This window comes from Oncorhynchus nerka, linkage group LG7 (assembly GCF_034236695.1).
Source record: "Oncorhynchus nerka isolate Pitt River linkage group LG7, Oner_Uvic_2.0, whole genome shotgun sequence".
In the NCBI taxonomy this organism is placed as follows: Eukaryota; Metazoa; Chordata; class Actinopteri; order Salmoniformes; family Salmonidae; genus Oncorhynchus; species Oncorhynchus nerka.
The window spans coordinates 77,139,118-77,165,645 of NC_088402.1; the positions used below are offsets into that span (position 1 = coordinate 77,139,118).

The window sequence follows — 26,528 nt, forward strand, 5'->3', positions numbered from 1 at the left end:
TATCCTTTGCATGCAATGGCTGCTTGAAGTCTGCGATGCATCGACATCACCAGACGCTGGGTATCTTCCCTGGTGATGCTCTGCCAGGCCTGTACTGCAGCCATCTTCAGTTCCTGCTTGTTTCAGGGACTTATTGCCTTCAGTCTCCTCTTCAGCATGTAAAATGCACGTTCAATTGGATTCAGATCCGGTGATTGACTCTGCCAAGGATTTTCCACTTTTTGGCCATCAATACCCCTTCGTTGCTCTTGCAGTATGTTTTGGGTCATTGTCTTGTTGCATGATGAAGTGCCGTCCAATGAGTTTGGAGGCATTTGGTTTTATCTGAGCAGATAAAATATTTCTGTAGACTTCAGAATTCATTATTCTACTTCTGTCTGGAGTCACATCATCGATGAAGACAAGTGAGCCTGTTCCCCTGGCAGCCATACAGGCCCAAGCCATAACACCCCCTCCACCATGTTTCACGGATGAGGTGGTATGCTTTGGATCATGGGCATGTCTTTTTTTCTCAACACTTTCCTGTTTCCATCACTCTTGTACGTGTTAATCTTTGTCTCATCTGTCCACAATACTTTTTTCCAGAATTCTTGGGGCTCTTTTAGGTGCTTTTTTGGCAAACTGTAATCTGGCCTTTCTGTTCTTCAGGCTTATCAGTGGTTTGCATCTTGTAGTGTTTCCTCTGTAGTCCTGCTGGTGTAGTCTTCTACGTAGTAGACTTTGACACATCTACACCTGCATCCAGGAGAGTGTTTTTGATCTGTTTGGCTGTTGTCAGGGGGGTTTTCTTCACCATAGAGAGTATTCTCCAGTCATCCACTACAGTGGTCTTCCTCAGTGTACTGGGTCTTTTGACATAATTGAGTTCACCGGTTGTTTTTTTCTTGTTAATAATGAACCAAACCGTTGACTTGGGCCCAGGGTGCAATGTTCCTGATTGATTTTCATTTCTGAGCCTTATGACGGCCAGCTTCATTTGCATCGACACTGCTGTCTTCCTCATGTTGTCACACCCCAACAACAACCTCCAAAGGCAATAGCAAAGTCTAGAATCAATGCTATTCATCAACAGCATATCCTGCATTCACTAACGACATAAATGAATACACCTGCCTAACGACACACATCTGTGAAGCCAATTCAACAAATACATGTAGTACCTTAAAATGGGGGGTATCATGTACAAAAGGTGCTGTCATTTCTAAACGTTTCATCAGATATGTATGAAAATACCCTCAAATTAAAGCTGACAGTCTGCACTTCACCCTCATTGTCATTGAATCCTTTCAAACTCAAAGTGTTAGAGTACAGAACCAAAATAACAAAAAAATGGTCACTGTCCAATGATTTATGGTGCTCACTGTATTTCCCTCAGATTACACAGATCCACAAAGAATTCAAAAACAAACCCGATTTTGATAAACTCCCATATCTACTGGGTGAAATACCACAGTGTGCAATCACAGCAGCAATATTTGTGACCTGTTGCCACAAGAAAAGGGCAACCAGTGAAGAACAAACACCATTGTAAATACAACCCATATTTATGTTTATTTATTTTCCCTTTTGTACTTTAACCATTTGCTCGTTGTTACAACACTGTATGTATACATAATATGACATTTGAAATGTCTTTATACTTTAGGAACTTCTGTGAGTGTAATGTTTACTGTTCATTTGTATTTTTTATTTCACTTTTGTATATTATCTACTTGCTTTGGCAATGTTAACATTTGTTTCCCATACCAATAAAGCGCCTTGAACTGAATTTAATTTAATTGAGTGGGGAGATGTTTATGGATGTTGACTTGTTAAAATCCAGCAATGAAAGGCTTGCCAAACTTGATATCTTGGATATACTATGAGAGGACATCAATACATTATGTGCCCATCTAGAATTCAGCCAATGTCAGATTGATGATCTAAGGAAAGAGAACACAGCGCTGAAAGGTACTATAGACTCTATTCATAGCAAGGTGGAGCTGAAAGGTACTGTAGACTCTATTCATAGCAAGGTGGAGCTGAAAGGTACTGTAGACTCTATTCATAGCAAGGTGGAGCTGAAAGGTACTGTAGACTCTATTCATAGCAAGGTGGAGCTGAAAGGTACTGTAGACTCTATTCATAGCAAGGTGGAGCTGAAAGGTACTGTAGACTCTATTCATAGCAAGGTGGAGCTGAAAGGTACTGTAGACTCTATTCATAGCAAGGTGGAGCTGAAAGGTACTGTAGACTCTATTCATAGCACGGTGGAGCTGAAAGGTACTGTAGACTCTATTCATAGCAAGGTGGAGCTGAAAGGTACTGTAGACTCTATTCATAGCAAGGTGGAGCTGAAAGGTACTGTAGACTCTATTCATAGCAAGGTGGAGCTGAAAGGTACTGTAGACTCTATTCATAGCAAGGTGGAGCTGAAAGGTACTGTAGACTCTATTCATAGCAAGGTGGAGCTGAAAGGTACTGTAGACTCTATTCATAGCCAGGTGGAGCTGAAAGGTACTGTAGACTCTATTCATAGCACGGTGGAGCTGAAAGGTACTGTAGACTCTATTCATAGCAAGGTGGAGCTGAAAGGTACTGTAGACTCTATTCATAGCAAGGTGGAGCTGAAAGGTACTGTAGACTCTATTCATAGCAAGGTGGAGCTGAAAGGTACTGTAGACTCTATTCATAGCACGGTGGAGCTGAAAGGTACTGTAGACTCTATTCATAGCAAGGTGGAGCTGAAAGGTATTGTAGACTCTATTCATAGCAAGGTGGAGCTGAAAGGTACTGTAGACTCTATTCATAGCAAGGTGGAGCTGAAAGGTACTGTAGACTATTCATAGCAAGGTGGAGCTGAAAGGTACTGTAGACTCTATTCATAGCAAGGTGGAGGTGGTGCAAAGGTAGAACAAACAACTTTAAAAATCTTTCCTTGATGTACGGTGTTGATCAATGCGGGACAATCTAATCTTTTCAAGGATACCGGAGAATGACAACAGCAGACACTGTTCAAGATGTTATGTCAACTCAACTGAAACTGCCCACTGATGTCGAACATAATGTCACTTCCTCCAGAGTCCATAGAATGGGCAAGGCCTCTGGGAATAGGACACTTCCTCCAGAGTCCATAGAATGGGCAAGGCCTCTGGGAATAGGACACGGGCTATTATTGCATGTTTTGAATATTTTAAGCAACAGGGAATGGCAAAGAGCAGGGCCAGAGATATCAGAGATATCAGAAACCCTGATTTTGGAATGAATGATCACTTCCCCACCGAGATCAATGACGGGAGAAAATACTGTATCCCATCATGAAGGAAAAGCGTTGCCTGAATCAACAAGTCTGATCGGTGAAGGATACTTTTTTTTTTACCTCAACAGGCAACTGTATCGGGACTCTAGAGTAACTCCCTGGCTATTTTAATCCAATGTTAAAATCTGAGTTTGTGTGTCGTAGTAACTTCAACTATAATGAATACATGCTCTATTGATCTCCACTTGACAAGGAAAGGGTTGCATTATAGCTCAGGTTAATGTATGTAGCCTTCCTAACAAAATACATGAGGTTTTAACTTAGTCAACATAAATAATATTCATATTTTAGCTTTGATGAACATTCATGGATATAGTCTACTTAAACTGCATGCATGATCAGAAGGATAGCTACATATTTACCGGGAAAGATTCTTAAGCAAACAACCCAAGAGTTAATTGGGAGTCAGGTGGACTACTGTTCTGTGGTCAAACAACCCAATCATTAATTGAGAGTCAGGTGAACTACTGTTCTGTGGTCTGGGGAAATGCATCAGCATGTGAAGTTAGGAGGCTGCAGATTGAACAGAACAAAGCAGCAAGGATTGTTTTAAGGTGGAGATATGGTTCTGTTGTAGTCATGCACAATGCTCTTGGTTGGTCATCAATCAACAAGATAATAAAAAAAACATGCTCATTTTATTTCACAATGTGTACGATTTAAAATGGCCAAACTATATTCACAACAGTATTCCGTTGATAAGAGACAAACATTGAGTAAATACTAGGAATATAGTCCACCATCTATCTAGACCGAAAAGAAAAATAGGCAAAATAACATGTCGATTTAGAGCAATAAAGACATGTAATCATTTATCTGAGCAAACCAGAAATCTTACAATATATAAATTCAAACAATACTTTAGAACCATTTAAATATAATAAATTGGAAGGTTTTGCGGGACTGTATCCCTGGGTTTCCTGTCTTTCTGTGCCAGTTCGTCTTGTTTGTCAAGTCAATCAGCGTTTGTGTGTCTCAGCTCCTGCTTTAACTCCCTTTTCTCGCCCTCCTGGTTTTGACCCTTGCCTGTCCTGACTCTGAGCCCACCTGACTGACCACTCTGCCTGCCCCTGACCACGAGCCTGCCTATCATCTTGTACCATTTGGACTCTGAACTGGTTTATGAACTATCACCTGTATCCGACCTGCCTTTTGCCTACCCCTTTTGCTAAAATAAATATCGGAGCTCAACCATCTGCCTCCTGTGTCTGCATATGGGTCTCGCCTTTTGCCCTTATAAAATGTGGAAAATGGAATCACTTTGCAAAAGTGTGCAGATCTTACCATGGAGAAACAGTACACACAGTGATTGAAGATGAAATGTCAGTCAGAGTCAAATGCTGAGGAACTGTTTATTGATTCAGTGACACAGAAAAATCACATATCAGAGACAGAGCACGCCTTTGCTGACATTCAGATAGGAACACAAGGCACAGAGCTAAAGTTCAAACTAGACACTGGTGCACAAGTAAACATTATTCCTCTGAATCAGTACTGCAGCTTGACATCTGAGCGTGAGCTACAGCCCACCATGAGCAGTCCGCTAAGCATGTGTATGTGACCAATAACATTTGATTTGATTTGACTGACTGGTTATGGTGGTGAACAGCTCCCAGTAAAAGGCACATGCACTTTCAAATGCAAATACAAGGAAAGTGACATGGTGTTGGAATTTTACATTGCTGACACTCGAGCACCTGCATTGCTAGGTCTTAAAGCATGGACCTTATCGACCTAGTTTTATCAGAGACAGCACCAGGAGAGAAAGAAAATGTAATGGAGGAGTTTGCTGATGTTTTTACAGGAATAAGACTATTCCCAGGAGAATGTACCATTCTCCTTGACCCAGACGCAACCCCTGTGGTCTACTCACCGAGAAAGAGTCCCCTTGCTTTCTGCACCCGTCTGAAGAAAGAGTTGTTGAGCATGGAGCAATCTGACATAGTCACCAAGGTTACAGAAGTGACAGGTTGGGTAAACGCGTTAGTGGTGGTGGAGAAAGCACGCACAGGCAAGCTCAGAGTATCAAACACCCCCCATTACCCTTTACCGACGCTAGATGGCATCACACACAAGCTAGCAGGAGCACGCTACTTCAGTGTCATGGACGCCAGATCAGACTACTGGGCTGTCAAGCTCATCTAAGCTCACAACTTTCAACACTCCGTTTGGACGCTACAGGTTCCGTCGCCTGCCTTTTGGGATTATCTCAAGCCAAGACGAGTTTCAGCGAAAGATCAACAAAGTGTATGAAGGCCTCGAAGGAGTTGTGGCAATTGTGGACGACATCCTTGTCTATGGTCGAACCAAAGAGGAACACGACAGAAACCTCTTCGCGATGCTGCAAAGGTCCCGCGAGAGAGGAGTCCGGCTCAACCCCGAGAAGAGCACAGTCAGCGCTACAGAGGTCAGCTAATTCGGACATCTTCTCACAGTGAATGGAATCAAGCCAGATCCACAGAAGATCTCAGCCATAAAAGAAATGGAGCCACCAAAGAACTGTGCAGAGCTGGAAACAGTGCTTGGCATGGTCAACTACTTAGCCAAGTTCACACCCAGCCACTTCAATGCTAATGCACCCCTGCATCAGCTGCTAAAGCAGCCCAGTGAGTTTCTCTAGGACAAGCAACATGACATTTCTTCCCAGAGAGTGAAAGACTTGATCACGAGAGAACCAATCCTTGCCTACTATGACCCCAACCAAGAACTCAGACTCCAAGTGGATGTGTCGAAGTATGGACTAGGGGCAGTGCTACTGCAAGAAGTAGTTAATGCCAGCAGCATACCACCCTGCATACCACTGCGGGCAGTCGTCATCCAGCCAGCTGACACTGAATGTTCATATCACGTCCCCACCACAGAAGGAGCGGTGTACCGGCGCAATCGTCGTCACCTACTGAACACAAAAGAACAACACACTGATGAGATGAACTGTTCCCCTGAAAGAGAACGTGATGGACTAAACACACACACAGCACAACATACACCATACTTACCTGCAACACCACAAGAACTGTTGACTGATACAGAAGCATGCTCAGTACCATATCACACAAGGTCAGGAAGAGAGGTCAAGCCCAGAGCTGTCCCAGAGCTGTGAAATGTCAAAGGGTGTAGGCAGATTGCTGCCCTAAAAGAGTTCCTGACTGCAAACGTGTTATTGAAAAGTTGACTTGAAATGCTTTAGTATTGTATTTGTTTGAAATGTTATTAAGATGCCATTGCTACAGTGAAAACTGAGTTGGTGAGAATCCTTTGTTCTAAAAGTAACAGTATGCTGAATCATTGTTTCAGAGTCTATGTTGATTCAGTTGGTGCAGTTTGCAGTATAAATGGTTACTTACCTTGAGTTCAAACTACAGAGCATGTATTCAAAAGAAACGCTTAGAATATGTAAAACATTTTTAGTATGTTTTAAAAGAAGGGGATGTAATATTCATATGTGTAAACATACTGAATTGTAATTGGATGCATTTTACCGCTGCATCATACTATGATTGGTTAAGACTATCCAGGTGGTGAGGTCATGGTCAGTTGATCATGGTATGAGCCATGTGAACATGCCAGTTATAGCTAGCTAATAAAGAGCTACGTTAAGAAATATCCTGTCGTACTTTATTTTATTATTTTGTACAAAGCGTGCAAAACAAGACAGTCTGGGGGTGCTTTGGTGGTGGTAAAGTGGGAGATTTGTACATGGTAGAAGGGATCTTGAAGAAGGAAGGCTATCACTCCATTTTGCAACGCCATGTGATACCCTGTGGACGCAGTTTAATTGGAGCCAATATCATCCTACAACAGTACATTGACCCAAAGCACAGTTCCAAACTATGCAATAATTATTTAGGGAAGAAGTAGTCAGCTGGTATTCTGTCTATAATGGAGTGGCCAGTACAATCACCGGATCTCAACCCTATTGAGCTGTTGTGGGAGCAGCTTGACCGTATGGTACGTAAGAAGTGCCCATCAAGCCAATCCAACTTGTGGGAGGTATTTCAGGAAGCACGGGATGAAATCTCTTCAGATTACCTCAACAAATTGACAACTAGAATGCCAAAGGCCGGATCAAGGAAACGTAACATTATGACTATAACTACCGTTCCCTGAAGGAGGGAAAAGGATCTACAATCACGCCTGACAAGGCCAATGAAATCCTCACCTTGCTGGAAGCACCACCTTCCACAGGTGATACATTTAATACCACTCTTCACCGAGCCCAGGAACGGGCGGCACAAGCCCAAACAGGTTTTGTACCTCGTTTCCCTCCTTCAGGGAACAGTAGTTACAGTCATAACGTCATAACGTTCTCTTTCAGCCAGTCAACTTCGGTACAACATACTATGGGGTAATATAATCACACCACAAGCCGACCCCAATGGATATTAACTAGAGCCGATGTCCGCTCCCCCTTGAAAATCGAATTATCATAATACAAATTCCCCATAAAAATCTGTCAGTTTAAGCTAGAGATATCCGTTTTTTTGTGCTGGATGCGTCTCAATCTACCGCATCAGCCGATGTCGCAGTTCCGTAACTGCGGTGAAAGGTGACAGAGCTAGACTGGTGTTTGTCAGACCATGAGACATCCCAAAAATTGGTCTTCTCACAAAATTGGCTGTAGTGTCCGAACGGTTTGGCCTAAAACCTATGACCCTCTATGGAAAGATGAGACTCTCACAAACACAAGGATGTACTCTGTTTTGCTCTATGACCCCTAAAAGCGTCTTGGGACTCGTCTGAAGTCGGTACAGCCAATCTGCCAACTTCTGTCTATAGCATCCGAATACTTGGCCTTATCAATAACCTTTCTAGGGCAGGCGTTACGCTAGCGGAACATTCTGCTGAAAAGGCAGTGCGCGAAATTCAAAAATATTTTTTACAAATATGTAATTTTCACACATTAACAATTCCAATACAGCAAATGAAAGATAAACTTCTTGTTAATCTACCCATCGTGTCCGATTTCGAAAAGGCTTTACAGCGAAAGCACAACATATGATTATGTTAGGTCAGAGCCAAGTCAAAAACACACACAGCCATTTTTCCAGCCTAAGATAGGAGTCACAAAAAGCAGAAATATAGATCAAATTAATCACTAACCTTTGATGATCTTCATCAGATGACACTCATAGGACATCATGTTACACACTACATGTATGTTTTGTTCGATAATGTGCATATTTATATCCAAAAATCTCAGTTTACATAGGTGCGTTACGTGTAGTAATGTTTTGATTCCAAAACATCTGGTGATTTTGCAGAAATACTCATAATAAACATTGATAAAAGATACAAGTGTTATTCACAGAATTAAAGATAAACTTCTCTTTAATGCAACCGCTGTGTCAGATTTCAAGGTGATGGCAGCAGATGAATGGCACGACAATGGGCCTCGGGATCTCGTCACGGTACCTCTGTCCATAAAAATTGGCATTGATAAAATGCAATTGTGTCCGTTGTCCGTAGCTTATGCCTGCCCATACCATAACCCCACCGCCACCATGGGGCACTCTATTCACAATGTTGACATCAGCAAACTGCTTGTCCACACGATGCCATACACGTGGCCTGCGGTTGGACTTATTCTCTAAAATGACTTTGGAGGCAGTTTATGGTTGAAAGATTTACATAAAATAATCTGGCAAAGCTCTAGTGGACATTCCTGCAGTCAGCATGCCAATTGCACACTCCCTCAAAACTTGAAACATCTGTGGCATTTTGTTGTGTGACAAAACTGCACATTTTAGAGTGCCTTTTACTGTCCCCAGCACAAGATGCACCTGTGTAATGATCATGCTGTTTAATCAGATTCTTGATATGCCACACCTGTCAGGTGGATGAATTGTTCTTGGCAAAGGAGAAATGCTCACTGACAGGGATGTATAAACAAATTTGTGCACAAATTTGGGATTTCTTTTTATTTCAGCTCATGAAAAATGAGACCAACACTTCACATGTTGCATTTATATTTTTGTCCAGTGTAGTTCAAGAAAGAGAATCTCCAATCTCCTATATGTCCCCTCACTGACGGGGACATTATTAGTCACACTGACTGTCTCTTCTTCCTATGGTAAGTGGTAGCATGAACAACAGGGTTAACTTCACTCTCTCTTCTCTGACAGGACTTCTCGTATGACGACTCGAAGGCAGAGTTGTTCAACGTGGACGCGCCCAATGGCGTGGTGATGGAGGGGTACCTGTTTAAGAGAGCCAGCAATGCCTTTAAGACGTGGAACAGGTAAGTAGACAACTGATCAGTAACTCTCCATAAGCCAGCTACACTCTAGCTTCGAAGCATACTATATTAGTGTATTGTGGTCAAAGCATTTTGATTTTAATTCTATCTTGACAATGGAATGTTTTGTGGATTTTCTGTAGACATACCATAGATAGCGAACTAAATAAATACTTATCCCAGATTATTTCAGTAAGTAGTCTGTTCCCTAGGAAACCATACTTGGCCATACTTGCTAGCATTGACTTCACGTCGTGGGGAATAGTTTACTGCCTATGGAAACACTCGATCCATTAGAACATTATTTCTCCCCTTAGGCGGTTCTCCCACTGATGCTCTCTACTAGGGCGTTACAATGTATTACTCCATTTGTCTTGTTTCCTGACAGTGCAGCCCTCTAAAGAGGTTAGATGTGAGCCAAACCACACGTGTTGTGAATTACTCTCTGCTATATAGTGCAGCTCAAGGGAAAGGAAGAGCTCATTCACATGCGCTTTAACTCATCCCGACCACTGTGGTGGCTAGAGAGTAGAGAGTGACATTATTTCAACTCGGCAGGTCAGCACCTTCTAATGGAAGAAGGATATCCATTTAACATGCATGTTTTATTAATTTCTCTCTCTCTCTCAGGCGGTGGTTCTCCATCCAGAACAGTCAGCTGGTCTATCAGAAGAAGCTGAAGGCAAGTTCACATATCCACTAGCTACCATCTTAATCTGGGTCCCTTGGGGGGTTACGTGCAACTTTAATGGGGTAAAGAGCTCCCCTGAAAGTCACTGATCTATATTGTCGAAATACAACACTCCCTCTGTCAACACTGACTGCATTAGGGCAGAGGACTGTTATAGGATAGCTTATTACTCCTCAGAGTCCTGTCCCAAAAGACCCTTCCTACGCTCTCATATAGACCCTCACATCAATCCATAGTGGGATATAGAATGTGAGTGTCAGTGTACCCGTATGAGCTTCAGCACATTGGATTAAATAGGAAAAGGTGGTCAACTGAGAGACTTTGAAATCCAAACAACACATCTCACTCAAGGACACAGTGGGCATAATGTTGGTATGATGAATAATTCAACTGATTTACTGACCGGGCCCTTTTCACTGTTATTGACCAATAGGATTCCTTGACGGTGGTGGTGGAGGACCTCAGGCTGTGCTCTGTCAAGCCCTGTGAGGACATTGAGAGGAGGTTCTGCTTTGAGGTTGTCTCCCCCAGCAAGTATGTTGTTCTTAGTGCCCTTATATTATGGAATTAACTAAATAAATTCACTTTTGTTCCAAGGAATTTTACTTAGTTAAATTGATGTAAATCCCTTTAGGTAAAATCTTAAGAAAATGGCCAATAAAGTGTTCTCCTTCTTCTAAGAGGGCAAGGGGCTATAGTTTTGTACTGTTGAGAGACTGTGTGCTGTAATATGGGTCTGTCTTTCCATTCTACAGGAGCTGTATGCTGCAGGCGGAGTCAGAGAAGCTTCGGCTAGCCTGGATCCAAGCAGTGCAGGCCAGCATTGCCTCAGCATACAGGGAGAGCCCAGACTACCACTACATCGAGGTCAGTTGGTCTATCTAGCTACAGACCTAACTGTCAAACAAATGCTAATATTCTCTTACCTTTTCTTTAATCTAGACATCTTTTATATCATGACAGATGTCATTTATAAGCTTATACGTTTGCATGAAGGGATACAGTTATCACCTGTGAGATAAATCAAGACTGTCATGCCTCAGAGAATGATGCTTGCCTCTCTTAGTTTACCATGTCTGTCTTCCCACCAATAGTGTCTGGATAGGACAGCCTCACCTTCCGTCAGCAGTATCGACTCGGCCAGCGAGCCTCGGGAACGCAGTGTCAGGGGGGAGACCATCCTGCATCGTATACAGTGTCTCCCGGGCAATGAGTATTGCTGTGACTGTGGCCAGGCCGACCCGCACTGGGCCTCCATCAACCTGGGCATCCTGCTCTGCATCGAGTGCTCCGGCATCCACAGGTAAGGTCTGCCTCTATGGAGGGCATCCTGCTCTGGCATCCAGATACTGTCTGTATCTGTAAAGCCTAGTCTCATAAGCCATACCCAAAGTCTCTTGCTTAGCTCGTCTTTAAGAGAGTACATAAAGGCATACTTCACTGGCTAGACATAGGCTACTGTATTATGGACCATGGACTATCCTAAAGCACTTGTGGTTGTAAACCAGTGGAGGATGTAATTGCAGATAGTTGCACTACCACAGGGTGACTGAGGGGTCATTTGTGACTCTGTGTTCTAGAACATGTGCCGGTCTCTTGGATCTAAGAATATGAGAGTGCCAATGGCCTAAAGGGTGTCTTAGCCTTAGCATGTCATCTGCTAGCATAGGGCACGTTCAGCCACACCTCTGCTTGGATTAATGTGTGGCTAGGCTGCTTAACACCGCTTATTGGATCAGGCTGTGTTTGATTGGGAGAGCTCATTGCGTGAGTAAACATGATGGGAGTTAGGCAATAAGCACTGCAGAACTGAGACACTTATGTTTATAAACTAGAATGGCATCCCTTTAATGGTGAAAGTACGTAATTGTTGAACCACACCCGATTAGCAATCAGGCCGAAGCAAGATAAAGATTCCTATTTCTAATGTCTTTAATACCATAGCTCTAGGGTTCACTCCAGCACTGCATACATTGTAGCTGCAACACACTAGCATTAGGCTAGATGGGAAAGTTTTCCTCATTTCAGCAGTTGGTGGTGTTGACTGTTTACTGCAGAGATGCAGCAAAGATCAATGCTATCAGTATGTAATCACCACCTCCTCTGGACCATCTGTTAAATATTCTGTCAGATAGCCGGTCTTCTTCTAGTGGTGAGATGAAATCACATAAGGCTTCCCATTAGGAGGAGGAAGAATACACAGACTGTCTCGCTGTCTTTTTTTTGTTGGCATGCCGCACTGCAGTTGCCTAGATACCAGAGGGTTTTGTTGGTGGAGTGGTGATTTGCATGACATTGAGGGCAGCTACTCTGGGGATGACGCCTGAGTGATTTGAAACCCATTTTGCAGCTATTCATCCCATGTCACAGTATAAGACAACTTGAAACAGAACTGTCATGGAGCTTCCAGTGTTGCTTATTAGGGGAGCCTGTTACGAACAGGCAATTTTGCCTGTTACATCTGCCTTAATGTTATTACAAGCAAAGCAAGGAAACAATATGGTCCTAGTGTTGTCAACAACACTTAACTTAAAATGCGTTCTACCCAGTAATAATTCCAGCCATGGAACTTGAATACATACGTGATTCAAATGCCAACGCTTGAAGACTTTCCAAATGTCACTTCTCATGTGTCTCTGTTACAGGAGTTTGGGGGTTCACTGCTCCAAGGTGCGCTCTCTAATGTTGGACTCATGGGAACCTGAGTTACTAAAGCTGATGTGCGAGCTGGGAAACAGTGTCATCAACCACATCTATGAGGGAGCATGTGAGGCACAGGGCCTGAAGAAACCAGGGCCCTCAAGTTCCAGGTAAGGACTGCCACACACACAGCATTTAAATGCCTCTACCTGGTTTCACCTGTGAATATCCCGATTACTCACTAAAGGAGACTGGGAATGTCCTCACTGGTACAGTATGTAACACTGAATGTGTATTTCCTATTATCCCTTATAGGCAGGAGAAGGAGGCGTGGATCAAATCAAAGTATGTGGAGAAGAAGTTCCTGAAGAAGTTGGGGGCCACCGAGGTGCTTGTGAACGGCGGGCGGAAGACGGAGCACCGGTGGAGTGTGAAGAAGTGGCAGAGACACAACAGCGCCACCACAGTGCCTAAGACCCGACGGAAATACCGCCAGGAGCCGGGCAGCGCCTCCCCTGCCACCCTCTCCTCAGGTACCGGTTGGTCATTTTCCTCAACAGATGATCAGGTCTATATAATTATCAAACATATATATATATATATATATATATATATATATAGGAAACAGACTCTTTGTTTAAGTATTACAATTCTCCTTTAGTAATACAATTGTAGGCAGAAGTTGGTACAGAGTACAGTATATGATAGCTCTCCCCAGGTTCTGCAAAATGTCTAAGACATGTAACTCATATAGCCTCCCCAGTCCTCCTTGCGTAAGTTTCCCTGGCAACAACATTTGAATAAATCTAACCTCCCCCTGACAGCAGCAACTATCTTGTAAGCAATTAGAAGCTCAGAAGTGAGTTTGGCTGAAACTTTCATCACAAGTATCGGGTCATGATAAGGTGAACGAGTCTAAGCATCTTCTGACAGGTGGCTGTTTTCATCAGGCAGGCGGTAGCCTTGTGTTCTCAGAAAACCAGATAGCCAGGTGGGGCCCAGACAGGAGGAGTATGAGCATAGGTGGTTTCTGCCTTCTGATAGTGTCTGAAGGGCACAACACAAAAAACAGGTGTTAACACACACACACACACACACACAGGTCTCCTAAGAGACCTTACAGTTTATCATAACACAATTTATTAACCCTTTAAAAGGTATGAGGCCTTGGTTTAACCCCTTCATACCATAATAGCTCTCCTGGCACAAGAGGAAGGATACCTTCCTCATTTTCTCATTTGTATCCATACTCGTAATTGTGCTAAACAAAAAGTTGACAATGACAACCCAGTACATTTAAACATTCCCTCGTTGTGCTTTACAGCTGCTTCAGCTCTAGAGAGAAAGTTCCGACGAGAGTCACTGTTTTGTCCAGACGAGCTGGACAATCTCTTCTCTTACTTCGACACAGGATCTGGACCTCGTAGTAAGTTACCTACCCATCTAATATACAGACACTACACGAAATAGCTAGAAGCAACAGTGACTAACGTGTCCCTGGCTTGGCTCCTTTTGGCCCTGCAGGTCTGAGCAGTGACAGTGGCCTGGGCGGCAGTACAGACGGCAGCACAGATATCCTGGTGTTCGGCTCAGTGGTGGACAGTGTTACAGAGGAGGGTAAGAAGAGAAATTACATACCTGTAAAGGATAGGATGGAAAATGAAATGTACAACATAGGTTCAGCCATCATATTTAGTATTAAAATGCCATTTTCATCCTTATTTGCCCTTGTGGGCATAAATGAAGTTGTATTGAATCCTAGTTGTAACTCTGCTGCTTCTCTCTCTGCAGAGTGTGAGGTGTCAGAGGACTCTAGCGGAGAGGCTGAGATGGAGCCAGAGACCGAGACCCAGTCGGACCCAGAGGATGGGCGTGAGCTCCACCCTGGGGCGCTGCTCTACAAGGCCTCCCAGGCACGCAACCTGCCCGTCATGGCTGAGGCGCTGGCCCACGGGGCTGACATCAACTCCGTCAACGACGAGGATGATCGCAAGAGCCCACTCATACAGGCTGTGTTCGGGGTGAGTCATTGTAATGAAAGGCAGGTGTGTTCTTGGCACACTGGCAAAGGCAGTTCTAGTCATTCACAATAAATTACATGGACGCATTATGTTGAAACATCAATGTATACATCTACCCATACAGTATGTCTATGCATGATCACAATATTTTCTCACATTGTATTGTGCTTTATTTGGCAACATGGCGAGAGCCTCAGAACCTTTGTGTTCCATTCCAGGGCTCCTTGATAGCCTGTGAGTTCCTGCTCCAGAATGCAGCTGACGTCAACCAAAGAGACGCAAGGGGGAGGGGGCCACTACACCACGCCACATATCTGGGACACACAGGGTGAGTAGTGCCAAGGCATAACGCTTCTCTCTATTGTCAATGTCTTGTTTTGAGCCACAAGTGAACATTTCCATGGACAATGGTGTAGCATGCAACGCTGATTATTGTTCAGTTATTTTCTACATTGTTCCTCGGGTTAGATAGCAAACAAGACAAAGATGCTGAGTACAGATTTGCTTCTGCATGTTCACGTCTGATCTGTCTCCATGCTGCCCTCTACAGGCAGGTGTGTTTGTTCCTGAAGAGAGGAGCCACGCAGAACGACGGGGATGAGGATGGACATGACCCTCTGAGTATCGCTGTGCAGGCAGCCAATGCAGACATCGTCACCTTGTGAGTTTGTGGGACACAACACCCTGTCCCTCAACTTACTCAGCTTCAACTACACACGATACTTTAAAATACATATTATGACCAGAGGTTAGCATGGTAATCTACTGTAGCTCCTCACCTCTGGGAAGTTTAAGTGAATCCATCTAACAGTTTGTGTCCGACCCCTCCTTCCCTTCTCTCCCCCTTCCCTTTCTTCCCAAAGGTTGCGACTGGCCAAGATGAATGAAGAGATGCGGGAGTCAGAGGGACCGTTCGGCCAGCCAGGTCAATACCCCACCAGCAGCTCCACAGAACAGCAATATAAGAAATGCATACAAGAGTTTATCTGTCTCCACATAGCTGATTGCTAGAAGTCAATCACAATACTTAGTTCTGGTCCAATGAATCAAGCTTTCCCTTCAGATGATGGTTGGATGGGAAGCCAATAGTATACCAGGACTGTGGCAGCCCTGTGTTGAATCTTGTACAGGAATAAAACACACCTTTCTTTGTCAAGATTCCCCACAGGCTGCTGTCTGTGTTCTAGCCAATACTCTGGCTAACTAACGTTTTTCAAACGAGGTGGCACCAGAATATACCAACTACAATTCCCTCAGGCTCATCAACGTATAGGATGTCAGTATTATTAACTCTGTCATGATGTCAAACTGTACGGTTGACTTCATGGCTAAATTTGCTCAGAGTTAGTTCATTTGTCACAAATGGTTAGGGACCAAGTTTTTAATATGACTTCATAAGTTCATTTAAATCATCTTTACTATACCATCTGTATCCTACTTATACCCATGTCAAGCCAAGTTAATTCAGCTGCTCTATATTTATTTGGAGAGGTGTTTGCTTGTGGTCTTCAAGGTAGGGTGGTGCGCTCCTAACCAAAGACCAGATCCGGCCAATATGTTGCACATTACAGTGCATTCGGAAAGTATTAAAGTATTTTTTTCCCCCTCATCAGTCGACACACAATACCCCATAATGACAAAGCAAAAGCAGTTTTTTTAAATTCTTTGCAAACGTATAAAAAATAAATGGAAATATTACATTTACATAAATATTCAGAACTTTTACTGAGTACTTTGTTGAAGCACCTTTGGCAGCGATTACAGCCTACAGTCTTATTGGGTATGACGCTACAAGCTTGGTACACCTGTATTTGGGGAGTTTTTCCCCATTCTTCTTTGCAGATCCTCTCAAGCTCTGTCAGGTTGGATGGGGAGCATTGCTTTACAGCTATTTTCAGGTCTCTCCAGACATGTTTGATCGGGTTCTAGTCTGGGCTCTGACTGGGCCACTCAAGGACATTCAGAGACTTGTCCCGAAGCACCTCCTGCGTTGTCTTAGCTGCTTAGGGTTGTTGTCTTGTTTAGAGTCGTTGTCCTGTTTGAAGGTGAACCTTCACCCCAGTCTGAATCCTGAGCACTCTGGAGCATCAAGGTTTTCATCAAGGATCTCTCTGTACTTTGCTCTGTTCAATCTTTCCCTTGATGCTGACTATTCTCCCAGTCCCTGCCGCTGAAAAACATCTCCACAGCATGAGGCTGTCACCACCATGCTTCACCGTAGGGATGGTTCCAGGTTTCCTCCAGATGTAACACTTGGCATTCAGGACAAAGAGTTCAGTCTTGGTTTCATCAGACCAGAGAATATTGTATCTCATGGTTTGAGAGTCTTTAGGTGCCTTTCGCTGCGGAATGGCTTCCGTCTGGCCACTCTACCATAATGGCCTGATTGGTGGAGTGCTGCAGAGATGGTTGTCCTTCTGGAAGGTTCTCAGAGCTCCACAGAGGAACTCTGGAGCTCTGTCAGAGTGACCATCAGGTTTTTGATCACCTCCTTGACCAAGGCCCTTCTCCCCCAATTGCTCAGTTTGGCCAGGCGACCAGCTCTAGGAAGAGTGTTGGTGGTTCCAACCTTCTTCCATTTAAGAATGATGGAGGCCTTCAAAGCTGCGTAAATGTTTTTCTACCCTTCCCCAGATATGTGCCTCAACACAATCCTGCCTAAGAGCTCTACAGACAATTCCGTCCACCTCATGGCTTGAGTTTTGCTCAACATGCAATGTCAATTGTGGGACATTTATATAAACAATTGTGCGCCTTTCCAAACCATGTCCAATCAATTGAGTTTACCACAGGTGGACTCCAATGAAGTTGTAGAAACATCTCAACGATGGTCAATAGAAACAGGATGCACCCGAGCACAATTTCGATTCTCATAGCAAAGGGTCTGAAAACAGATGTAAATAAGGTATCTGTTTTTTATTTGTAATACATTTGCTAACATTTCTAAAAAACAATTTTAGCTTTGTCATTGAGGTAGTGTGTGTAGATTAATGAAGGAAATCATTTATTGAATCCATTTTAGAATAAGGCTTCTAATGTAACAAAATGTGGAAAAAGACAAGGGGTCTCAATATTTTCAGAATGCACTGTAACTATCATCAACCGACCTGCTTATATAAGAATCGACCTGCTTATATAAGAATACCAGATCAGCATATGGTAGTCTTGTCAAGGGTAGACTATGAAAGCAGACATTCAACACATTCATTTTAAGGCCTGAAAGTCGTTGTCTTTGTATCTAGTCAGTTATTACAAACATATTAATTCTGCTCCAGCTGTGTTGTGGCATGAGATGGTTCTTTAGTACACGCATGTTGTTTTAAAAAGGGGTGATTTGAAGGGGTAACAATGAAGCTAAATAATAACTGTGATTGAGAATGGATGATATATGGATTATATGTCATAAATGTGTACTTGTCTTGATGGAGACACTTTAAAGTAAAGCTTTTACATGGATTTTAAAGCAACGTTATGCACTTTTCCTACCCATAATGATTTTAATTTATTTTTGGCATTTTAATTTACTAGTGTAGGTTTTTACCATCATTTATGAACTGCCTAGAGCAATAGTGCAATGATAATTTAAATACAGATACTCTGTATTTCTTGTATTATGTTGAACAATATGATGCAGATGGTATTTTTTTAAACTGGAAATATTTTGTTAGATTTTATTTTCCTGAGCTTTCACACACAAGGTCACTTAACCTTTACCGTCATTTCTTCATGTCTCTTTTTGGAAAAGACAACCACAACTCACAATCTTATAATAGAAACCTTACAAACTGCAATGAGACGGACCTTTTTAATATAATATTTAAACTGACATGTATTACAGTATTTGTATGTTTGCCAAACATTGACTTATGTTTGATGTATCATGGCTATACAATATTAGATTTGTTCTGGGTTTCTTGCTTGAATAGTGCATGGGTTGCTGTTGCCCAGGTCTTTCAAAGCCCTGTTGGTTTTGTTTACTTCATTCATCCGTGTATGTTAATATTTTATATATTGTGTAATGATAACTGTGTAATGTGCTGCCAAATCATGACAATTGTACATAGTAAGTAAGACATTGTAAAGGTTAGATCTGTAGTCTATTGTCAAACTGAACCAGATATATTGGATAGACTACCCCATAACATACAGGCATAGTTTGACTTTGACAGGCCATTTAGAACAGGAGAGAAAGCTTGGTCTATGTAAAACTTTCTAGCTCCCCTGAATACCAACATAATACCCTGTTATGTAAGCACAGCCTGTGTACACACAGTCAGAGGATGACCAGTCCTCCATGTTTACCTTGATACTGTGCAGTTGCTTACTGACCTAACCACATGTTTACATCATGTTCCAGAGCTGAAATCATCTAGATCAGGAAATTACATGAGTTGTTCTTGCTGTAGGCTAGTACATTTACATTTAAGTCATTTAGCAGACGCTCTTATCCAGAGCGACTTACATAGTAACAACTGATGTTTTTACATTGCGTTTGGGTTGCTCGAGTTTACTTCAAGCCAAAGACCACATTACGTTCTTCAAGTAATTTATGAGCAGAAAATAAATAAGCAGTAAAAAAAAAAAAAACTTTTGAATATGTCTGTTAAACTATCAATGTCATTCTAGTTTTGGCTTCTACTGTGCAGTTCATGACAAAAAGAGTAGTAGTAGATTATATTAGACTCAATGAAAGATCTAGGAAACAATGGTATGACCAAAAAATGCCAATGATTTGCGTCAAGCCACTAAAGGTTTACATGTTGTACAGTGTATCGGAGTGAGTGGATTGACTAGACCATAGGTTGACTAGATGACTGCTATGCTGTAAATAGGCTAAACAATTATTACCACTTAAAACTGCTTGCTTGAAACATGTAAATTTAAACTTTCCTGTATTGTCTTTAAAAAAAATGTTTTTTTTACTAATTACCTCTGTACATGTTGTTTGTATATTGTTTGTGAACTCTGTATCTTTAATTAACTTACACTACCTTTATGTTAATTTCCTTTTCCTAATGTCTTCTAAAATGAGAAAATAGTGAAAATAAATGGAAGATGTGACTCATTCAACACCTAACTTCTCCCGCTGCTTATTGCTTCATTTCTTCTGTTCTTTCTATAGCACTATTATAACACTCCCTCTGTCACTACAACTTAACACTCCCCCTGTCACTACAACTTAACACTCCCCCTGTCACTACAACTTAACACTCCCCCTGTTACTACAACTTAACACTCCCCCTGTCACTACAACTTAACACTCCCCCTGTCACTACAACTTAACACTCCCCCTGTCACTACAACTTAACACTCCCCCTGTCACTACAACTTAACACTCCCCCTGTCACTACAACTTAACACTCCCCCTGTCACTACAACTTAACACTCCCCCTGTCACTACAACTTAACACTCCCCCTGTCACTACAACTTAACACTCCCCCTGTCACTACAACTAACTGCATTAACCTGAACTGGCAATGCACTTATGAGTCAACCACTTACATCTAGGGTGAAGATATAACAACATACCACACATTTTCACAGATTAGAAAACCTGTCCTCCTACATTCAACTCAGTATGGATTCAAAAATGATTTCTATGGTCAATCCAATTTGCCCCATATAAAAAAAAAAATGTTTTACACTTGTTTCAGCGCTTTATAAAATGTTTTCAACCGTTTATTTGAAAGGGCTGTGAATTGGCCCCTGTAGTTGGTGTGCTGCTCATTTGCCCATTGATCATAAAATACCAAATAATCATAGATACACACAGCCACAGACTGGAATGTTCTTCTTCCCTCCTTTTTTAAATTAGTCTAGCTGAGAATTTCTCGGGTAGAAAGGAGTTTGACTGGCGGTCGCCATGGTCACCAGAAAAGTAAAGCTTGATAATTTGGTAATAGATTGGGTGAAGCATAGACTATGGTTTTGTTCCTCTGCTAATGTGTTATCTAGAATCGAGTGTCTGTCATTTTTTAAATAATTTTTTCAGGTTTTGAACAATCGATTTCATGTTTTTTCACACAAATTCCACATTATTTTATGGCAGGCCTACTGTTATTTACCAGATCAATTCAAATGCAATTCTTGACGATAATGCTCTGTTACATTCCTATCCCTTTTCAGGAGACACTACTTACCTCGACATCTTCCGAGAGTTTTCTCACATGGCCTCCCACAACCCAGAGAAGCTGAAGCGGAGGAGTGTACATTTTAGACACTCCTTCAGGTAGCCCACAGATGGATGAGATGTCTGGGAGGTCGTACTTGAAGAGTGCAACAGTCACTTTCCTTACATCATTACAGATTTGAATAGTGTGTCTATCCACCTCATATTCAGAACCTGACTTTAGGAATCCTCTCAGATCCCCAACTCGTAAATGTTCTTCACAAATGAGAACCACTATTGCATTCTTTCAAATTGACGTACTACAGGTACTATCTCTACTATTAATACCAATACTGACTAACACTAAATGACTTCACTCATCTGAATAGTGAAACCACTTCTGTCAACATGCACCTATAGTATATGGGAGCTTAGAAATGTTGCCTCAAAAACATAGGCCTACAGGTATGGGCGACGATATCAATAATTATTGTCACTGTTAAAAACATATGTGAATTCTTAGATGCTGTTCATGACATGTATTACTTCTTTGACAAAAGATATTGATGCTTTCAGCAATTGGGAAGTATTTTGTTGGAGAATGCTGTATGTTACAAATGTGTGAAATGCATATTCTGTCATCAAATAATTTGTTTTAATAACTTTTTGTAATGTAGCCTGTACTTGCTTTATGAGGATATGCTGGACTTGTCCTCTCCTATTAGCTGTATGACATTATTTTTAAGCGTTGTTGTTAAATGTTAACTTTAGATAAATCCAAGCACTAAACAATTTATTAACCTGTGTTCTAGATAGATATCAGGAGTTGTTGAGAATTATGATAATTCTACTTCTTTGTGTGCTCAGAACAGCTTGATTATTTTGTTCAATGAACCAGACTCACTATAGAAGGAATAACAGCATATTGTTTACATTGCAAAATGTTTAGTTTTTTTGTGTGTAATGCATTCCTTTGGTCCATTTATTTCTTTCAAACTTGAATTAAGCAGCAATGTCTCTACACTATAGCCTATAGGCTTTCAGCTCACTTAGGATGAATGGACAGGGTTGTTTCCTTTGGATACCATCCAGTTCTTTGAAATGTGCTGTAATGTCAGTATTATTTTTCAAATAAGTTTTGTTTTTATCCTGGAACTATATGGAAGGTGATATTTGATTTCGACTATGCTGGTATAGTCTTAATATTTTGTTAAAATGTCATGTAGAATGTCTTTATATTCATACCACTATGCATTTCAATGCAGATATTGTATATAAACGCTGTAGAGGCAAAATGCTAATATATCTCAAAGGAATGTAATTTTGTCTTGAATATTTTAAATTGTGAAACTAAAGAAAGTCTCTAAAAACTGACAAGTGTTCACAGTGGTTCCTTGCCTGACTAACTACACAATTACACAAGACTGATGTGTCCATATTTCTGAAACAAATTACATTTAATATAATTTAAACTAAAATAACAACCATTGGCTGGCAGCCCTCTGACGATGACTTGAGTTTAAGAGTCAGGAGGCGTCATAAAAGGGCAGTTTGAGATACTGATACCAGTGCTTGAGTTGTCGGGGTAGGAGCTGGAAGACGTTCTCAGTGAGGAACATCAGAGCATCTTGCATGGCTGGTTGGAGAAGCTGATTCGATGGCAGAGAGAGAACAAGGAGACAAAATTTCTCCTATAAACAATAACAGGGTTTATTTTTTCACTAATGGTCAGGCTTACACTAATAATCCACAAACTCTGATACACTGACACAAGTGTTCAAAAATGAAATTTGCCATGAATCTATTCACTTCCAGAGAATTTGGAATGATTACCTTTGAGTAGGGCAACTTCTTGTGAGAGAAGTTGTGGAATTGGCCGATCTTCTGCATGATGGTCCTGTACTCAAAGTCCCTGTCATCAGACAATTCTGAGACATCGCTCTTCAGGATTTCGTACCTATGAAAACATTTTAAAAGTAAACTAAAATACAACCAATGTCAACATTTACTGTATTTCACATGAATTTTCCCATGAACAAGTGACATAGTAGGCTACTGTACATGTTGGTAACATAGAACTGAAACTCGCCAAAATAAAAGCGCAGATTTTGGTTCCCTGAGCTCATGTTTTAGTGAGGAGAGCAGCATAGGTAGGCTTGTCTCCTTCCTTGAGGCCATCAATGCATCCAGGAGAGTCCTCATTCTCTCCTCTCTGTGTCTAAACAAAACAAATTAAACACACTGAGTCTATACTGTACATTTTTTCACTTGCATTTATGTTTTGATCAAACTTTTTTTTTTATGCGAGGAAAAGTCTAACATTACACAGGCCTATATTGGAATCATTACAACTGCTTACATTTTCTTCTCAAACATGTCTGTCTCCATCTGATTGTTCATAGATCTCTGAATTTCGATGAACTTTGTTCTGACACGTTCCAGCATATCATGTCTGTTCTTTGGTCTGAAAAAAACATGTGAAGATTGAATATCTATATTCTACTCTCGTGTTTCATTAATGTCTTAAACACTAGCCACTGATACTCACTTCTGAGGATCCTTCTCATATGTGGCTGTGGAAAGTAAATAGTCAATATCACTATTTCAATCTGACTTTCAGACCCAAGTAAACTGTTATATGCCGTTTATACTGAAGTGTCATTATATGGTCCTTATATATTTGTTATACTGCAAATCAAAATGGCTGTGTACTAACTGTTCTCATCCAAGAGCAGGTTCAGCCAAGGAGGTAGGTCCCCAGTTTCATTCTCTACCTCCTTTAGACCTGCCTTCCTTCGGAGTCCTAACTGGACAGGCTTACAACTGCAATGTTTTAAGGTGGAATTGACCATTAAACTTTAGTTAGCAAATTCATTATTAATTAGGGGTGGCAGGTAGCCTAGTGGTTAAGAGTATTGGGACAGTAACCGAAAGGTTGCTGGTGTGAAACCCTGAGCCGACTAGGTAAAACCATCTGCCGATGTGCCCTTGAGCAAGGCACTTAACCCTAGTTGCTCTGGGTAAGAGCGTCTGCTAAATGAAATACAGATTTTAACCAATGTACTGTATGTATTACATTTCTTACCCAGCAAACTTAGCGGAGGGTGATTTTGGCTCTGAAAAACAAAAACAAAAAACATTAAAAACAATGATAGTACCGGTATTCCCATGAAAATCTGTGGACAATTTTACTGCCTTGGTCTTGGTGATTGATGAATGACTCCCACAAGTCTGGGTTGATGTTCATGTCCTCAGGTGCAAATGGAATCAGACACCTGACAACATAGAATCACATCTGAAATATTTAAATAAAAAAATGCTTTTATTTGAATGCAGTTAAATCAAGCAGGTTACCATAAACTAGCTATTTAAGTTTTGTAAGTCAATGGGTATTGTAAGAGGTGATATAAATGGATTTAGTTTGGTTACCTCTGAGAGTTCTTCAAAAGAACATTGGTTTTATCTGTGTCTTTCATGATGATGTTCACATACCCACTTGCAAGAGGCAACTTGGTGAGAAATACACAACTTTACTGTACAATTGTGTCGTTTATTACAACAATGAATGAACACTAAATGTCACACACAAATAAAGCAAATCTCACCAGTGTTTTCAGGTCTCTATTCCTCATGTTGGTTAAGCCACAAAGTATCTTGTAGATCCACTGAAGCTTCTCTATTATGTGCTCGTCCCTCCTGAATTTTATCCTTCTGTATAAAACGTAAAATATGATATTGACGGCCCTGAAGGACGGTTGTAGCATAGCCATTTAAGAAAGTGTTGGTGCAATAAAAAATGTGATTTGTTAAAAATCATTTACACACCTTAATATTTCCTCTTCTGCTGGAGCATGCTGCTTTATTGACATGGTGCATTCTATATCTTTATCAGCAGGGGACAGGGGAAGCGAAGAACATAGTTGTCAACAACAAACAGTTGCTACATTCTCCACTTTTAAAGGGACAGATATATTACAAATGTTAGCATAGGTCTACCTGCAGCAATCTTGTCATTAGTAGATCTGGGTGAGGTTTTCTTTGGTAGGGGTGGAAGTCTATCCTATTAAATACAATAAATACAAAAACGCGATGTTACATTAAAACTGTTCCAAGCTTTTAACAGAGCTCAGAGATTGATAGGTAATTCCTATTGAGTAGGTAGCTAAAATACCTGGTCCCTCAAGCAAATTACCAGGGGACGACCTGTGTTCAAAGATTGTCTCATGGAGGACATCTCTTTGAGGTACTGTTTCAGATGTAAAAACCCATTTTCAGTTTGTGCGGCCATGGAGGGTAGAGATCTGACATGGTCCTCCTCTAAAAGAAATTTAAACAAATCTATTTGGTGGAAAACATTAGACTGTGTTTTTAGAGGACTAACGTATCCCTTTAAATTTGCTAACTAACTACGTCACAGATTGTGTTATGCTAACCTGGCTAGCTAGCTTGCTTATTTTATGATAGTTTCACACAACTTCTCTAGAAGCAACTGAAATTAACATACTTTTACATTATTTTTGAAGTTGCTTAAACGTTGGTTAACGTTTCTTACCTTTGCTGTGGTGTGCTTTGTTATTTATATTATGGCTAATGCTAAATCTTCTCGACATCTCCAAGGCCACCATCTGAGCATGCGCGCGGCACAAACGAGATAAGACAGTACAGCATGAAGATAGGCAGAAACTGCATATCCGATATAAATCCTTTATCACACTTGTAAGCGATTTCATGGCGACGTTAGCTAGCTAAACCACATATAGTGTTAGTTATACAAAATGTTTGGCTAAACTCATTCTGGGGCGGCAGGTAGCCAAGTGGTTAGAGCGTTGGACTAGTAACCGAAAGCTTGCAAGATCGAAACCCTGAACAAGACAGTTCCACTGGGCCGTCGTTGAAAATAAGAATTTGTTCTTAACTGACTTGTCTACTAAAATTAAAATACATTCGTAGAAACGAAACACGTAATCAAATCTAACGGTTGTTTCACGCAAAACGGGGCATGTGCAGATCGTCAAATCAAAGGCACTCCTTCGATATAAAGTTGTTTTTGACGAAAATGAAAACGTGTCAGTTTGTCATTTCCACGAGGTTGGCATAATAACATGTTCAAATACTTAACACATTGTATTGAATCTAGGTTGTGCCTTTTAGATTTAGAGAAAAGTAATAACTAAGGAAGAATTCTCTCATTGATTTCTCCAACCCCTGCTTGGCCTGTTTCGCAAGCGTTCACGAAATTCTCACGATGTGAGAAGTACCACTCTGTGGCAGTACCATGGGTTCTATTTCCTCGTTCCTCCTAGTCAAATATTTCATTTGGTCTCTTAAAAAGTGTAGCTACCACAAACACCAAGCAGAGGCGGTGATGTTTCTTCTGATCTTTTCAATTATTGTTTCTGTTTAGTCTAAAACGTAATCCTGAGATTATTTTTAGGAGACTACAATTTATCACGCGCTTGTTTTCAAACCTTACGGTAATGCTGAAGCGCTTCTGGTGCTTGGGTATACGGCTGATTTTGTTATGGATTGATGG

General features: G+C 41.3%; 2 protein-coding genes across 6 annotated transcripts in view; one reads left to right on the plus strand and one right to left on the minus strand.

The window, feature by feature from the left end:
• The window catches only part of LOC115132431 (arf-GAP with coiled-coil, ANK repeat and PH domain-containing protein 3-like), a 91,474-nt gene extending 68,521 nt beyond the window's left edge, over nucleotides 1-22,953 (plus strand). The window contains exons 11-24 of the mRNA XM_029665075.2: nucleotides 9,421-9,536; nucleotides 10,164-10,215; nucleotides 10,658-10,758; nucleotides 10,980-11,091; nucleotides 11,319-11,527; nucleotides 12,870-13,034; nucleotides 13,180-13,397; nucleotides 14,189-14,290; nucleotides 14,380-14,481; nucleotides 14,656-14,885; nucleotides 15,104-15,213; nucleotides 15,436-15,546; nucleotides 15,749-15,810; nucleotides 21,013-22,953. Of these exons, the coding sequence (XP_029520935.2) occupies nucleotides 9,421-9,536; nucleotides 10,164-10,215; nucleotides 10,658-10,758; nucleotides 10,980-11,091; nucleotides 11,319-11,527; nucleotides 12,870-13,034; nucleotides 13,180-13,397; nucleotides 14,189-14,290; nucleotides 14,380-14,481; nucleotides 14,656-14,885; nucleotides 15,104-15,213; nucleotides 15,436-15,546; nucleotides 15,749-15,810; nucleotides 21,013-21,119 (1,797 nt within the window). The 3' untranslated portion in view covers nucleotides 21,120-22,953. The remainder of the gene's footprint in view (nucleotides 1-9,420; nucleotides 9,537-10,163; nucleotides 10,216-10,657; nucleotides 10,759-10,979; nucleotides 11,092-11,318; nucleotides 11,528-12,869; nucleotides 13,035-13,179; nucleotides 13,398-14,188; nucleotides 14,291-14,379; nucleotides 14,482-14,655; nucleotides 14,886-15,103; nucleotides 15,214-15,435; nucleotides 15,547-15,748; nucleotides 15,811-21,012) is intronic.
• On the minus strand, nucleotides 22,428-26,203 carry LOC115132432 (uncharacterized). Of its 5 annotated transcripts, none has more exons than XM_029665077.2 (15): nucleotides 26,115-26,203; nucleotides 25,548-25,620; nucleotides 25,167-25,312; nucleotides 24,992-25,055; nucleotides 24,821-24,878; nucleotides 24,601-24,706; nucleotides 24,425-24,504; nucleotides 24,191-24,270; nucleotides 24,081-24,111; nucleotides 23,712-23,818; nucleotides 23,544-23,568; nucleotides 23,355-23,459; nucleotides 23,085-23,213; nucleotides 22,829-22,952; nucleotides 22,428-22,686 (listed from the first exon to the last, which is right to left on the minus strand). In XM_029665077.2, the coding sequence occupies exons 2-15, from the start codon at nucleotides 25,618-25,620 to the stop codon at nucleotides 22,522-22,524; spliced, it is 1,293 nt and encodes a 430-aa protein (XP_029520937.1). In that variant the 5' UTR covers nucleotides 26,115-26,203; the 3' UTR covers nucleotides 22,428-22,521. The 5 variants fall into 5 exon arrangements, with proteins under 5 accessions (XP_029520937.1, XP_029520938.1, XP_029520936.1 ...); XM_029665078.2 differs by having other exon boundaries at nucleotides 22,428-22,644; nucleotides 25,167-25,333; XM_029665076.2 differs by having other exon boundaries at nucleotides 25,167-25,333.
• Between the last annotated feature and the right edge of the window lie 325 nt (nucleotides 26,204-26,528).